Source organism: Leptonychotes weddellii, chromosome 7 (genome assembly GCF_054177405.1).
Source record: "Leptonychotes weddellii isolate Sample4059 chromosome 7, ASM5417740v2, whole genome shotgun sequence".
NCBI lineage: Eukaryota > Metazoa > Chordata > Mammalia > Carnivora > Phocidae > Leptonychotes > Leptonychotes weddellii.
In genome coordinates, this window is record NC_138375.1 from 85,876,723 (window position 1) to 85,894,438 (window position 17,716).

The following is a 17,716-nucleotide window of genomic DNA, read 5'->3' on the forward strand; positions in this document are numbered from 1 at the left end:
CTGTATACATTTTAAACATTCTCTTTGGAAAAAAAAAAAAAAACTTTGAATCTTTAAAGCACAAATATCAATTTAGCTGTATCTTTCTTCTGAAAAAAATTACCTATTAATCTCACTCTCATTTATTTAGTATTTATTATAGTCAAAGGAGCCATACAACAGAAAGGATTTAAATGTCAAAGAAAAACCTCTTCACTCATCTATCCTTATAGGTAATATTCCCCCTCATTTAGAGTAATCTTCCAACTATTTCTCAAGGAATTTGTCATCCACTAAATATTGTCCATAGAAATTTAAAATCTTGGACTCATAAAGATGCCTACAAACTAGGCAGAGAAGCTACCTGGTTCACAAAATGGACCATAAAATGAACAGAATATCATCTGTAGTAATCAAACTTCCAACTAATAGGCTGTTTAAATTGCCCTCACTTACATGAAAAAAATGTAACTGTGGAAAAGTTTAAATACCATTCTTATAGCATTTTAGTCTACAAAACACTTTTCACCAAGATTATCTCAATTTAATATTCCTACTTTCATTACAAAGTAGGAATTATCATACCCATTTTCCAGATAAGGAAATGACTAAGCTTGAGAATCCACAGCTTATTAAAGGTGGAGCTAGAACTTGAACTTGGGAACTTTGCCTCAATATACTATGCATTCTGTACCATTCAGCCAGTTGGAAAGCCACTGCATCTTCACTGCTATAAGACAAAGACATGGCAGGTGAACAGGAAGGAGGATGGTCTCAGCTCAAACTGGCTTGCTGAAAATAAACTTTAATTTTTTTAATCGAAGTATAATTAACATACAGTATTATATTTTCAGATGTGCAATACAGTGATTCAACAATTGTATGTATTATTCAGTGGTCATCAATATAAATGCACTCTTAATCCCCTTTATCTATTGCACCCATCCCCCACCCACCTCTCCTCTCTGGCAACCACCAGTTTGTTCTGTGCATATACGAGTCTGGTTTTTTTGGTTAGGTTTTTTTTTTTTTTTTTGGCTCTTTTTTGTTTGTTCGTTTGTTTTGTTTATTAAAGTCCACATATGAATGAAATCATATGATATTTGTCTTTCCCTGAGTGGTTTATTTCACTTAGCATTAAACCTTCTAAATCCATCCATATTGTTGCAAATGGCAAGATCTCATTCTTTTTTATGGTTGAGTAATATTCCATTGCATAAATATACCACATTTTCCTTATCCATTCATCTATGGATGGACACTTGGGTTGTTTCCATATCTTGGTTATTGTAAATAATGCTGCAATAAACACAGAAGTACATATATCTTTTCAAATTAGTGTTTTCATTTTCTTTGGATAAATACCCAGAAGTAGGATTACAAGGTCAGATGACAATTCTATTTTTTATTTTTTCAGGAACCTCTTAAATATTTTCCAAAGTGGTTATACCAATTTGCATTCCCACCAACAATGTATGAGGGATTCTTTTTCTCCATATCTTCACCAACACTTGGTATTTCTTGCATTTTTGCTTTTAGGCCTTCTGAGAGGTATGAGATGATATCTCATTGTGGTTTTAATTTGCATTGCCCTGATGATTAGTAATGCTGAGCATTATTTCATGTGTCTGTTGGCCATCGGTATGTCTACTTCGGAAACATGTCTATTCAGATCTTCTGCCCATTCTTAAATCATATTGTTTCTTTTTTTGGTACTGAATTGTATAAGTTCTTTATATATTTTGGATACTACCCCATTATCAGATATATCATTTGCAAATATCTTCTCCCATTCAGTAGGTTGCTTTTTTGTTTTGTTGATGGCTTCCTTCACTGTGCAAAAGCTTTTTATTTTTGTGTAGTCCCAACAGTTTAATTTTGCTTTTGTTTCCCTTGCCTGTGGAGACATATCTAGAAAAATGTTTCCACGGCTGATGACAAAGATATTACTGCACATGTTTTCTTGTAGGATGTTCTATGGTTTCAGGTCTCCCATGAAAATTAATTTTTATAATAACATTCACAGGAGAAAACTAGAGCTAAGGCGCTACAGTCACAGGATACTATTGATATTACTCTTCAACCATTTGACTACAAATTCCAGACACAAGAGTTCATCTGTTTTGTTTTGTTTGCCGACCAAACAAATACAAGAAGATACTTTGGTGCCCAGAACAGAAAGACTGTGTACAGTTGGCAATATTATTCTTGGTTGCCCGATATTTCAGACAACAGTATTCACTGCTCTGGGTCAGGGGAGACTATAACCTAGGTAGACCTAGTGGCCAAAAAGCGGTACTATAAATCAAGACACTGAGGATGTGGACTCACATCAAGATACAAGAAATCTCATCGTCAAGAGTCTCAGTATAAGCAAGGTCTCAAATGGCAGAGGGGTGTGCCTTCTACATCTTCAGTGCTGAGCCCCTTCTGGTGCTGGAAGTCAGCAGCATAGGAGAAAGATGGAGTGCTCTGGAGACAGACTGACCTGATCCCCAACATCCCACTCTCCACCATGACCCAGCTCTCAGGCCCTCCGCACAGGGCCAAGCAGATAGAGATCACAGGGGTTATGTGAACTGGTTCTAATGCTTCCCTTATATAAATATGAGCCCATAGCTTTGCTTTGTTGACATAATTCCATCGGTCTGGAGTGGGAATAACAACGTGTTTTATGGGCTTTACGATTGTGGCCAGATCATTCTGAGAAGTTTTCCACTCAAACTGCAAATGAACCATGACAGAGAAGAATGAGACTGAAGACAAAAACTTTTCCCTCCTGGTTATATGTCTCTAGCTCCTCGCTATGGCCAAGTTCAACAAATGCTAAGTTACTAAACTAGGTTCTATTAACCAAGTTAACCATTTAGTAAAATTTTGCCCTGGGTGAATCATTAAACCACTCTAGGCCTCATTATCCTTATCTGCAAAATAAAGAGGACACTGTCATCTCAGAATGGTTGTCATGATTAAATGAGATAATATACATAGAATGCCTGGCTCTTTAACCCAAAATTAGCACTCAGTAATGGTAGCTCTTCCAACCACATAATATAAAACAACATGTATAAAGAACTAACAAGTTAGTATCCTAAATGAAATCATCTAATTGTATTTTGTTTTACTTTCTAAGAAGGGCTAACTTATGCCAGGAGAAAGATGATTGTTTTAAATTAAATACTCATAAACTAAGATGATAGACAGATAGATGGGGGGAGGACGAAGATAAAAGGAGGGAGAGAGAAAGACAGACATCAAATATGAGGAAACTATCTAAAATAAAAGTTTAAACCTAATCCATTTTGTAAGAAATAAAATGGGATTCACATCTCAGTGCCCTCAAAATATACACCTTGCCACTCAGTAGTAAGATAAACACCTGTAAAAAAATCTTATGACTACAAAAGTACACCTTTGCTTTATTTTGTTCAAAAACACCATATTCAAAGATGTTCAGATTAAACTGATAAAATAAGAATTAATTATGATTTGACTTCTTTTATCATTACTGAATTAGAAGTAATTAACAAATAAATCTCTAGAAAAAAAAGAAACAAGATAACTCTTCTACTGTTTTGAAAGGAGTTTTACTGATTTTTATTTAGATTCACTATTAAAACTCATTGTTGAGTAGTAATGGCCACGTAGATTATTATAACCCTTACCCCACTCTCCAGCCCAACATGCACACACTGAGAACAATTAGAAAAGCTGGACACAACACACAAAAATAATCCATTTGAAAGCATCAGTGAGCTACCAAGACCTAAGCCAGGGCCTAAGGAATAAAGACACCTTAAAGAAGGGAAGTAAACTAGTGAATCTGACAGTCTTTGAAGTTTCTAAGGAATTTGCCAATTTCTAAGTAGTACAAAGCCAAGAGGCTAGGAGGCCATTCTGAAAGCAGCAGCTAAGAGGCTGGAAACCAGCGCTGAGTTTCTATCAGTCTCATGGGGATGGAGGAGACTAAGGAGAAGTTTCTGTAAACACTGAGAATTCCAGATAATCCCCTGGAAAGGCTATACTTCAGAAATTAATGCAAACTGGAAATGGACATAGTCTCACAAAACCTGAAACCCAGCTTTCACCAGCTCAATCCCAGAATGGATTAATGTACCATAACCCCACATTTATGCCTGCAAGAAAGCAAAAGTAAACCCTCTCTTAAAGGAAAATAGCATCATGCAGAGCCTTAAATTATTTTTTTTGATTCTTCATACACAATGTCCAACATTCAAACGAAATCATAAGGCATGCAGACAACTACTAGTTTACTGCAGAGTCCTTGTCAAAACTGACCCATAGAGGCCTTGTAACTCTCCAACCTGAAATTCCCATTTTAAGAATGAATCAACTCAGACTCAAGAACAAACAAGACAGGAAGGGTCAAAACCTTGCTTGTCAAATGGAAACGGTATGTTGAAGAATGTAGCTGGTCTGGCCTCAGGAGCATCTCAGCTTTACATTTCAAAAAGTAGCAAGTTCCTCTGTGGGGAACTTGATCTGTTCTGCTGCCTAAAGCAAAGCCACTGACTCAATGGGACCTCCCTCCAATACACGAAGATTCCCTAAATGTCTGTGCCTGGTTCACTGATGGTTTGGCTAGGCTGAAACCTAGTGGTATGCACTGCGTGCTGTGGATATTCAACCTCAGTGCCAGCTATGCAGAAGCGAAAGGAGATGTAGTTGCTCTGGTCAGGGGGCAGGACTCAGGCTTTTGGGCTGTTGCCAATGGTTAGGTGTTTGTTTTCCACTTGGAAAGCTGCAGCCTGGTAGATTAAAGAGACCCTTCTTTGGAAATATGAATAACCTAGAAACAAACCATGTCTGCTGACTGAATTGGGTGGCACACTCATGTAGATGCCCACAGGAAGGACTGTGAACCTACTGGAATCAAGTAGGCTGATTCACTGAAGCTGATGGAGCCTGACTCTATTTCTAATGCAGAGGATACCACTGCAGGGCAGATTTGTGACTCTTGCCACAAGTGGACCTGTTTGTCCTACAAGGGAAGGGGCCATATCACCAGGGCTGTTACCCCCTACCACTCCGTGCAGATTGGCTACATCAGACCTCTGAACCCTTCTCAGTATGTTGATAATTTTCAGGTTACTGGTTAGCTGTTTCCAGCCACGCCACTGTGGCCCTTGAAATGAATCTGTGTACTCAAGAATGGACTGACAGTCCACCTCTCTCTTCCTCATTCCCCCCCAGTCCATACACTTTAGTAAGGCAGTTCCATCACTGAAAGCAGGCATTCCAAAAAAGGAATCATTCCTTCTTGGCTACTTCCTGGCTAATAGGACAAAAGTGGAAAGAATTATAAGCCATGATATAAGTATATTTTGAAAACTGAGGATTCCATCTTGAGCACTGCTGGACATGATGTATTTCTTTTCCTCCTAGCAGCACCCCCAGGCCAGCCTGGGTGATATACACTCCAGGTGGCAGCATGGCTGAAAGAGGCATCAGGGATTCAAGCTTAACTCTGAAAGTTTTATAAAAGTGCCCTCCCTTGTCCCTCTTGCACCCGACCCTTCCAGATGAAAGCTGTGGGTGTTAAGGAGGGGAAGAGATATCTCGGGCGCCAGAAAGGTATGTGGAGGACTGGACATCATGATTTTTTGTCTTTTAGAATTACCCCTGCAGCCTTCCTCCAAAGGGAAAACATCCTGCTACGGCAATTTGAAACTGCTGCAAGCACACTCTATTTTTACTTTCTACTACATCTTTTGTGATCCACTTGATTGTGTTGACCACAGAGCAGCAGGAGAGGGTCCCAGCTCCTGCCCCTTCCACACAAAGCCCTTCTGGATATCGTCCCCATCCCTAGTCATATCATGGGCAGACAAATGCCATAAAGAAAAAGATAGCTTATAGTATATTAAAGTTTTAAACCTCTCTTCATCAAAAGACACCTTTAAGAGAGTAGAAAGGGAAGCCCGAGTAGAAAACGTTTGCAATATATGTAACTAACAAAGGACTTACGTCTTCATATGTATTAGAAAATTGTACAGACACTTCCCAACTTAGAATGGTGTGACTTATGATTTTTTGACCTTAGGGCAGCACAAAAGCAATACACATTCAGTAGAAACCAGACTTTGAATTCTGAAGTTTGACCTTCTCCTGGGCTAGTGATATGCAATATGACCCTCTCTCATGATGCTTGGCAGTGGCAGGAGCCACAATTCCCAGTCAGCCACACAGTCACGACTAGTAACAACTGAAGTACGAACAGCCATTCTGTATTCATACAACCATTCTGTTTATCACTTGCTGTAGGGTCTTTAAGAAATCACATGAGATATTCAACACTTTATTATAGGCTTTGTGTTAGATGATTTGCCCAACTATAGGCCAATATAAGTGTTCTGAGGGGCGCCTGGGTGGCTCAGGCGTTAAGCGTCTGCCTTCGGCTCGGGTCATGATCCCAGGGTCCTGGGATCGAGCCCCACGTCCGGCTCCATGCTCTGCGGGAAGCCTGCTTCTCCCTCTCCCACTTCCCCTGCTTGTGTTCCCTCTCTCGCTGTGTCTCTGTCAAATAAATAAATAAAACCTTTAAAAATATATATATATAAGTGTTCTGAGCACATTTAAGGTGGGTTAGGCTAAGCTATGTTTGGTAGGTTAGGCGTATTAAATGCATTTTTGACTTAGAATATTTTTAACTTACAATGGTTTATCAGGACATAACCCCTTTGTAAGTCGAGGAAGATCTCATCCAATAGAATATTACAAAGAAATGAAAATGAGTGAACCACAACATCCAACAACACAGATCAATCTCACAAACATGATGTTGAAGAAGCCTGACACAAAGGAGTGCTTATTACATGAGTCCGTGATGAAGTTCAAAAATAGGCAAAAGCAATCCCTAATGTTATTAATAAGGATGGTGGCTACCCAAGCCTAGGAGTAGTGAAGAGGAAGGGACATTAGGTTAGTTTTTGGAGGGCTGATCACTTTTCTGTATGTTTGCTATACTTAAAAAATAGGTTTGCATTTAATTTATTGTTGAAAGAACAACAGTCAAATAATTTTTGAATCTCAGAATATTACAAAGTAAAGGAAAATTATGAACATGAACCCTAAACAACACAGGAAGCCAATCAGGACCAGAGGACAGAAATTAACGTGTTAAGTCAGTACCATAAGGTTCACAGAAGCCTAAAGTTAGGGCAAGCATAAGTTAGGAGAACACAGAAGCAGTGAGGAACCGAAAAGGCACAAACATGCTGAAAAACAGGTCAACCGGTACCAATGTCCTAAGATCAGCTAGGTCGCAAGAAAGTGCTAGAGTGAGACTCACCCTTATATTGCCTTTCAGTATTCCCACCGTCCCCCCACCACACACAGAGGTGACCATTATTCAAGACAACCTGACTTCGTATCTCTCCCTTGCAATCAAAAGCGCCTAAAGCAAATAATCACATAGCAGAAACCAACTAACCCTAGAAAAGTTTAGCAATACTAGAGAAAGCAAACTACACCCTTGCTTATTGAAACCTTAGTAATTGCCTTAAAATAACATTGACTAGCTGTTAGGTCTCAGAATTTATTTTGAAAGACTGATGAAACACTGGTTTACAAAAGATGCCCCGACTGTTGCAGATCTACGCAAAATACCAAGAGAGAAGAAGCATTAAGGATGTCACAGGAGGAAGGACTCATTCTTGCTCTAAACAAGGCTCTTCGGCTACACAGCTGTCAAAGTTTGGAAAATGGACTTCAGTAAAGCAAAGAAGAACCCTCAGGAAGAGAATCACCCATAATTTAATTTCTCATAGAGTGAGGTCAAATCATGAAAATATCTTTATCCCAGGATCACAGCTAAACAACTGATTTCAAAATTTCTTTTCTTTTGGATTTAACATACTGGAATTTATTTAAAAGCTAATTCCACCACCTTTATGTCTTCTCAACCACTGTCTTGAGCTTTTTCCTTTATAATGATATCAAAGAAACAAAAAGATGAGCATTACAATAACATACATTAAAACAGAAGCACGTTACATACTCGTTCCAAGATCATCCTTTTAATTTTGTTTATTTGATAGAGAGAGAGAGAGCACAAGCACACAAGCAGGGGGAGCAGCAGAGGGAGAGGGAGAAGCAGGCTCCCCACTAAGAAAGGCGCCCAATGCGGGGCTCGATCCCAGGACCCTGGGATCATGACCTGAGCCGAAGGCAGACTCTTAACCGACTGAGGCACCCAGGCGCCCCAAGATCATTCTTTTCAGAGCCACATCTAGTACAATCTTCAATGCCACACAAGGTCTGTGCAAAAAAAGAAAAAAACTTCCTTATTTACAATTAAAATAATACAATATGTGGGACTTGCTTTAAAATACTCTAGGGGTAAAAAAAGCATGTGTGGAGGGAAACAGAGATAACAAGAAAGCAGAAAGTTGGAGATTGTTGAAGCTGGGTGATGGGTATATTGGCATTCCCTGAACTATTCTGTTTTGTGTTAAAATATTTTTAAAGAGGAAGGCAGGAAAAAAGCTTCCTAAATGACTGAAGTAATGAAAACAAAAAGCAGAAAGCCAAAGAGGAATTCTATCAGAAAGGATTTCATAGAAACACCAGCTGACAAAGGAGTAGACTATTCACATACTATGTTAAGAGCCTGGCGTGGACTACTGCCTGTGAGCCTGGCAACAACCTGATGATGTAGGTACCACTGCGATGCTCATCTTCAGGCAGGGGTCCAGGCTTAGAAAGACAAATTGCTCAAGATCACGGATCTGGTAAGCAGCTGAGTCGAGAGAGAAACCCTGGCAGGTTAACTCTTGAATGGAACCATACACAGTACTACCATCGATCACACCTGGAAACTGATAGTCCTAAGGTGAAAAGAAAGAAAATCCATATTGGATGTGAGCAGCCTCTTATGCTCACAATGTGTGGGCATGGTCTCATCCCGGCTTCTGTAAGGAGTCAGGATGTCACTTCCACAATGAGCCGCAGGCCAGGCTACCACCTCCACGTTCCCACGTTGCTAATCCCAGGAAACCTCCTAGCTTTTCAATCTTCCCTCTTTTGAACGGCACTAATCCCACTGTTTACGTTAGTCACACAAATGGCATATGGGCTCATACATACAGTTCAGGAAATGAATCAGGCACTGTCTAAATTAAATCAGACCAATGACAAAATAAAACATTTCAGGAATCTGAAAAGAATGCAAAGTACTAGTAACCAGAGTCCCTCAGATCCCAGCATCATGGGTCTCCGCCAGGTCACACTGCTGAGTATGGGAAGAGTTAATACAAGAAACTGCTGCTTACATTTAAAAAAATACAGCCCTAAAGGATCGATGAATTTTATTTTTAAACATAGCTTTGTAAATGTCGTTTTATCTGTGTCTTCTCAGATCTTACGAGAATTCTAGCTTTTATTAACTTACTCTACTCTGATGCCATAAGTCATGGGAGTAAGTTGGCCTCCCCAACTTCCTCATTTCTTCCTTTATTGTTCAAAAAGAAAAGAAATATTTAAATAAACACTGATCAACTCAAACTTGTGTGTGTGTCTGTGTTTCTCTGCCTTCTCCTTAAAAGTATATCTGGGGCATTTTGCATTCACTGTGAGGAGTTTTAAGGAAAAATGATTTGAGTCTTTATTTCTCATTGAATCATTAAGTTTTTCAAGTGCCAGTAAAAAGGAAAAGTGAGAATATGTGCTTTCTGCATCTCTGTTCCACCTACTGATACCAATGTTTTCTCAAACAAAAAAAGAAATCCTGCTACTGTTTTTTTTTTTCCCTGAATATACACACACCCATATTTGAATTCGTTGGGCAAAAAAGTTCAACTATACCCTTTGGTGGAGCCAAAATAGTGCATTTATAACTTCTCAATCAGCTAATCTTTGAAAATTATACCAGCTGATGTGTAATGAATAATTTTGGAATAATGGTTAATTTTCAGAATAATGGCCAAATATTATCAAATAAACAAATGTTTGTCACAGTACTACAGTGACACCTAACAAATATCAGCTTCCAGTTTCATTTAAATATTAATTAAGATTTTACTATATACACACTTGGATTAAGGTAAACTTATTTCAGAGAAAAATTTATACAGTGATTAACGTAACAGAATAATTATATATACTTGGTCCTGAAAAATAAAGCTCCCTAAATCATACACAGATTGGATTTACAATTCACAGATTGAAATGTTAATGATACAAATAAAAATCTGTAAACTCCAAAATATGTAAGTGCATAACAAATGTTTTGTATTTATGATAGAAGATAACAATGTAACAAACACACACACATATACACATATATCTCTTTCCTACAGGACAAATGAACAAGCATGAAAACACAAAGCTACTTTAAAAGTGTGAAAATTAGGACTAAGTAAAACCTAAGTAAAGCCATATTGTTTGTCAATCTGGCTTCTTTCATTACAAAATAATCTTAATGACTAAGTTTTTACATTCTACAAAATTAAAACTATATTGGCAGCAGCACGCATAGTTACTGAAAAACATGGACAAAATCAACTTAAAAATATAATCTGCATTAAACACACAGCAATATCAATTGTTTGAACCAACTATTAACATTTGCTTGCTAAAACCAGAAACCTGTGGTCATCACACACGCTTTACAACTTATCATCACCCAGTGAGAAGAAAATATTAAAATATGTTTAATTCCCAAAGAAAAAAAATTATGTTACAATAATATATATAGTAAGGTTTAGTGTAGCCAAAATTAAAATAACTACATTTTGCGAATCCATAAATTATTTTTCATTTAAGTTTGAAAGAATGATTACAAAGTTCCAATAATAAATCATTTCTCTTCCTTAGATTATATTTTAAAACTTTTTATAAGATTTAGTAAATATTTTTATTCCATTTTCCCTTCACTTATGTTCAATAAGCAAAAGTTGAAGAGGAAATATTGAGCTGGTTATTACATATCAATTAAACAACATAAATGAGACTGAACATCCACCATCCACACTCTCCACCCTCCACAAGTATTCCAGGGCTTGCATACAGCTCTGCTTAATTCCATAAAACTATTAAAATCCTCCACTTTGTGGTCATTAGGAAGGCTAAAATGACTGGCTGGTAACGAGGTGACAGGGGAAATCACATAACCTTTAAAATTAAATCAACATGTTTAATTCAGCACAAATATGACCCATATCTACTACTTTAAGCCTCCAGAACTAAGATGTTTGACCCCAAAAATGACTGAAATCAGAGTGAACAGAACATTTACCATTACCAGGAAAATAAGAATAAATACGGCTTTGTTCCTATATGTCTCTCCTGCTAGCAGGGAAGACACATTCAGTCACTTAAATGGACTAGACTAACCAATGTGTACTTTCACCTAAGTACAAATATTTTTAAAGATCCCCTACTGAAGGAGATGAATGTTATGTAAAACTGTTTAAACGTAAGTCTCATTTTTCTTTAAAAATGCAATGGTCTGCAATTATGTTTCTCAAGAATTACAACTGCCCTATAAATAGTTTTTAAAGGGAAACAAGAATAAACAAAATAGTGATTCACATACAATCCCAACCCCCATCCCACTCAGATTTTTAAATTTCTTTTTTTTTAAGATTTTAGTTATTTATTTGACAGAGAGTGCACGCGCGCACACTAGTGGGGGGAGAGGCAGAAGGAGAGGGAGAAGCAGACTCCCCGCTGAGCAGGGAGCCCGATGCGGGGCTCGATCCCAGGACCTTAACTGACTGAGCCACCCAGGCGCCCCTCAGATTTTAAATTTCTTGAAGCTCAATCAACTTAAGTAGATCCTTCCTAGAAAGGCACTCGTCAACGTTATTCAATCTTCATACCTGGAGTTGGACTTTGATCATCTCCATCTCCCTAGAACGCTTTCAGTCTCAGTGTTAGCATAGGTATAAATGAAAAAAGTACTAGCAATTTCTAAGAGCTGAAGGGAAGTTCAAATTAGATGTGATAATGGAGGATTACACAGAGCCTGGCACACAGAAGGTACTTATTAAACCCAAATTCCCATTCCCCTTGAACACTTTTACCTAGAATGAAAAGTAAGTTTTTCATTTCACATAAACGTAGATTTCTTTAGAAAGTACCACCAACACACAGGTTCAAGAAAAGGAACACTACTTGAAAATTTTTTAGCGGAACTCATTTTGATTCTATCACCATAACTAAAAGTACCCAAAAAGTAGCCACTATGGAAACTTGATCTGAGAGCCTTGCCATCAACCAAGGACTTACCAAAGTGAAATCCTTGGGACATTCTTGAAAAAATGGAGCAATGCAAATATTCCTTTAACCCAGGCACACTTGGAAAGTGAAAAACACCTTTCTTTTTTCTTAACTGGAAACAGTTTTTAAAAACCACTTTAACAGTGGTTTAAAAAAAAAAAACTTAATTTTTCTTTTGTCAACCAACTTACTTCGAATTATTTAGAAGAAACAAACCAATGAGTGTTTTCCTCTTATTATATAACTTATGAAAAACACAATCAGAATTTAAGAATTATTTGAAGGATAAGTAGCATTTAAACTGACAAGAATGACTGGAGGCATTTTAGAGCAAAAATTACATTAACTATAACTGTCAACAGCATTACATCACACTCCAGTGTAAATAAGAATGTCTCCTCCTCTAGCAATGATGTTCCTATTGGTTTGCACATCTGCTAACCTAACTGATTTATTAGAATGTCCACTTTGATCACCTGCTTGTGTTTAGCTTCTCAGATTCAGTAGTTATTACAGAGACTGGTAAACTTTAAATCTTGTGAAACAGTCTGTCACATTCTCTACACAGCAAAAGCTCACACTGCTGTTACAACATTAGAAACAGGAGATGTCATTATTGGAAGGCAACTTGAAACCTTCTCAGCCAAACTCTTAATTTTTAAATATTAAGAAATGGATTTCATTCACAGAAAAAATAGAGAGACTATTAAGAGATTTGTGTACTTAAGTCACAGGAACATGGTGGAGGAAACCCACTCTGCCTCCCTAAATCCTGTTTCAAGCCCTAACCTTCAACTGTGTTTACAGGGTTGAGAGAAATACTTACTCAGAAAGCTCCAGGAGCACATTTGGAGGAACAGACCTTAAGATGGTCCCTGCTCAGTGCCTCAACTTTGCCAGTTTCAAGTCTAAGTACTTGAGAAAATGTGAGCACATAGGAACACAAATGAACTGAAAGGGAACCAACTGCATAAACTATAGGTTTAAGGTAGAAGCTGCTTCTTGTTTCTTATCTTTGCAGTTTTTTCTTAATTCTTCAGACACATCCAGACAGGCAGGCTAGAGAAGAGCATCAATCTGCTAAACTAACCTAAGTCACAGAAGCATGCCTAACAGAAAACAAAATTTGACAGATTTCCCAATCCAATTCCTAATCCATTTTGAAATGCTTATTCTTTATATCTCAGTTTTTATACGTACACCAAAGGTTCCAATTTCTATCCTCTTAAAGATGTACCAGATGAGTGAGAAATACTCATAACTTGTATGGCAAACAAAATTTTTTTTTTCCCCTAGGATGACCTGTTTAGGACTTCCATTAGAAAGTGGCATAAAAGTCACACTATTGGAGGGTTACATTTATGTCTTAAAGTGTGATGTAAAGAAAACTGTCCTGAAGAGGAGAGCCCAGATAACTTCCAAGCAGAAAAATGTAGGTTTTCATGTTAACTGGTCAGACAGCTAGGTAAGTTGCAGCAAGTAACATCTTCACACCCCCAGCTAAGAAAGAAAGGAAGGAAGGAAGGAAGAAAAGAAGGAAGGGAGGGAGGGAGGGAGGGAGGAAGAAAGAAAAGAAGGTTATCTCCGAATATTAGTATAAATAGGAGAAAAAATAATTTGGGATTAAGTCAATGATATATATCCAGGGTAATTTAAAGTACCTATTTGCTTTTACACATAATAACACTTAAGAACTTATTAGTTTTGGCTCCTGGGGGGCCTTGGAACACATACCTTTAAAAAAAACAACCTCACCAATAGAAAAAAAAATAGATACTGAAAAAAATCTGCTTCCTCAACACCCTTTTCATGCTCTTAAATTTTAAAATGCATGACTTGACATTTAAACTTATATTTTCAGTATCTATATCTACAAAATTGAAAATCAGTTTTTCAAATAACCCTCAACATGCCCTCAAAAACCAAAGGGTGTATTTTTTAAATTAGCAGATTTATGTGCAATATAACAAGTTTAATCAATTAAGTCTGTTAATGATTTATACTGAAACCAAAGTGGAAAAAACAAAACAAAACAAAACTTCTGGTTGATCTAGTTTGAACTCCTCTTAATTTTACACATTGTTTTATGAGCCCCAGGGGTTATGTAGGCATCTTATTCATCATCCCATCGCTAGCGCCTCCCACAGCCACGCTCTTGCAAGAGAAGCTGTTTGGTCTGACTTGCAGGGGAAATTCAGCTGCGAAACATTTTATGCTACAGCAAATACAATCAGCCTCTTTTCTTCAAGGTGGAGATCTAGAAGCGAAATGAGAACATTTGGGAACATAAAATTAGTCTGCTCTAACTTTAATAACCCAACGGTGATTGGAAAAAATATAAATTTCGCATTTGCAGGAATGGGGGGCGCAGAAGTTACTAAATCTAGAGGGTTTGTTTTTTCCTCCCCGAATGCATACACAGCAAAACTAATAAAATTATGATCCAGGATAAAAAGGTCACATTTATTTTCAAAGCATTCATTTAAAAGTACAGAGAAGCGTTCTTTAAAAATGCCCACAGGTTTAAACATAGCAGGAATGCGGCTACCAAAGACTAATCCTGAGGGAAATGCATACATATTTACCTCCATAATTAGACCCAGCAGGTCAAATGTGAACAAGGTAAACCGACATAAACCACAAAACACTGAAAATCGCCAACAGAAAGTGCCTGTCCTTCTTGGGAGCCCCCGCTTATTCCTTGCACAGCCAGCGATCAAACATGTGCACGCAGAATTAAAAAACCCCACACGCACCAGCCGGGTAAGGGAGAAACCAAACTTTTCCAAATAAGTTAGTTCCGTCGTGTCAATCTAAACCCAACAGGTGTCAACACACGTCACCACACTAAATCCTTCCGAACTAGGTCTAGATAAGAACTGGATGGTTAGCAATGAAACTGAAAAGACCCGACCGCTTTCAGGGTCGCGAAAGAAAGCGGAGCCTCGGTTCCAAGTGATTACATGGAGATGAGGGACGGGGGAGGATGGAGACGCGGCGGCGCGTGGAGATGTCCTGCCCCTGACACCGCGGGGGACCCTTGGATCTCGGAGTACGGTTCCCGCGTCCGGTCGAGCCCTAGACCTCGAGGGTTAGAAGAAGAGGGAGTGTGCCGCGGCCGCAGGGAGGGAGACCGAGGAAGGAGGGCGCACGGTACCTGCTTGTCCAGCGCGTCCCGGGCGCCGCCTTGCCCGACCCCGGCCCTGGGCGGCGCGGGCGCCCGCTCGCAGCTGCAGCCCTCCAAGAGGTACATGCCCGCCGGGCGGCCGCTCTGCTCGCCCTCGAAGTAGAAGAGCACATTCTGGTAGAGAGCGAACCACTTCTCGTGCCAGCGACTCGCGTCGGCTGCCTTCTTGCTCAGGAAGCCGCGTTTGGTGCCCTCCTTGCGGGCCAGGAAGGCCAGGTACAGGGCGTGCCCCTCGTTGTAGCGCACGCTCTTCTGCATGGTGAGGGCGCGCGGGGCTCACCCGTGCCTCGCAGCCATCTCCAGGCCGGCTCGCCCCAGGGCGCGCCCGCTCGGGTCCCGGCTGGCGAAGGGCGCCCCCTTGTCTGACGCAGCGCGCAGGGCACCCCGCCGGCCTTCGGGGCGCGGCGCCGCGCGGGTCCGAGGGGGCGCTTGGCTGCGGCCAGGCCACGTTCTCGGCCGCGACCGCCGCCCTCCCGGCCGAGCGAAGCCCGGGGAGCCCCCGACGCCCGCGTGGAAAGTGGCCCCGAGAGGGCGCCCCGACCCGCCGCTGCTTCGCCCAAAGTTGCGGGAGCCGGAGCCCCGCGGCGGGCTGGGGCGGCGCGACGCGCGGCAGCCCGAGGAGGACTGCCCCTCGGGCAACTCGCTCCGGGAGACAGAAGGTAAAACGTCACGTGGGAGATCAGCTGTAATCGGCTTGGAGACCGATTTAAAGGGCAAAGTCGGCGCGGCGCCGGTGACGGCGGCGCAGTCGGCTCACCCCGGCGCGCGCGTCCCACCCTCGCCCGCCCGGCCGGCCGGCTGCCGCCCCTGCTCCCGCGCCGCGATGGGGCGGAAAGCCGGGAGGTGCAGGCGCGCGGCGGCAGCGCTCACCGGCTCACACGCGCGCCCGCACGCACAGACCAATATATATACTCACATGCACACAAATGCACGCTGACCCAGCGCGCACAGTCGCCACACAGTGCTCGCATTTTCACAAGTACACACTCCCACGACGTTCACACGCATACACACAAGAATACACATACACACAAATACATACACACAATACTTATACACACAAAATTTGCACTCATGTACAAATACAACCACATGAGGACTTCACACAAAAATACGAAGTCATATACAATTACACACGTAGGCAACTACACACGTGCACACACTTATACGTTCACCTACACACATTAACAGACACAAACGATACACTCATACACACAGTCGCCCAAAGTCACACACACTAGACACATACACTCAACATACACACTCATGCCAATTACACATAAATACACACACATACACATTTATACTCATACATTCACAGTAATACACACACTGACACACAAAAAAATCATACCCAAACACACAATGAACATACAGAAGCAAACACATTCATTCAAAAAAATTTACACAAACATACACATACTTGTATACAAGCACTTACATACAAATACACATTCATGCAAATTCATCCACCTTCACAAACCCATTCACACAAACTCACATCTCACCTGCCACATCCACACACTCACACTCATCCATCGGTGCATTTCCATGGCAGTAGGCGGGGTCACAGGGTGGCTTTGCATACCGGACAACCCTGGCTTTTCCATTTGTACTTGCACTGTTGTACTTAAACCAGGGGAGAAGGTTAATGAGTGCAACCCCCTGTTCCCAGATGCTGTTGGTTCCCTCTCAATGACTGTGGTTTCTCAGGACTAAGATGAACAAAACGAAATGTTAAGCACAGAGTTTTCAACGAGAAAAAAATACCCAAACTAGGGAGACTTGCTGCCCCTGACAGAACGTCTCCAGAGGCCACGCTGTCCTAGATGCACTAGATACCCCAGGTAGTACTCGATTCATTTGATTAACAAATCTCACAAGTACGACCAGAAAACCGAGACCCCTGTTATAAAATGTAAGTGGAAAAGAAAAAAACGTGCCCAGGAGCTGCAGGAGAAAGCTAGTGAAAGCCCCAGGGAGCACCAGGATTTGACTCGACTCCATAGGCTTTTCATTCCCTTTAGTCATTTACCATAAAAATGGTTTGCCATGAAGCGTTTATTGTTAATTTTTTTTTTAAATAAAATAAAATCCTTTTCTGGACCACCAATCTGCAACAATACACCTGTCTTGTACCACAAGCTGTGTGTTCATCAATTGATGGCCCAGGGGTTCTGCCTCTTCCATCAGTGCTGTTTTTGCAGAATATTTTGTCTCTGCCTCACTGAGCAGCTGAGTGTTTTTTCCATCTTACCTAAAAACAAAAACAAAACACTTTCACTATTAAAAACTATGTAATAGAGG

At 40.4% G+C, this 17,716-nt stretch overlaps 1 protein-coding gene across 5 annotated transcripts in view; it reads right to left on the bottom strand.

The window, feature by feature from the left end:
* Positions 1-15,837, bottom strand: part of RASGRF2 (Ras protein specific guanine nucleotide releasing factor 2) — a 235,114-nt gene extending 219,277 nt beyond the window's left edge. For 2 of the 5 annotated variants that reach the window (XM_081826628.1, XM_081826627.1), the window contains exon 1: positions 15,380-15,836. In XM_081826628.1, coding sequence (XP_081682754.1) covers positions 15,380-15,667 — 288 coding nt within the window. In that variant the 5' untranslated portion in view covers positions 15,668-15,836. Of the gene's footprint in view, positions 1-15,379 lie in introns of all 5 variants that reach the window. The other 3 variants (XM_081826629.1, XM_081826630.1, XM_081826631.1) reach the window with 3 other exon arrangements.
* Positions 15,838-17,716: the final 1,879 nt, after the last annotated feature.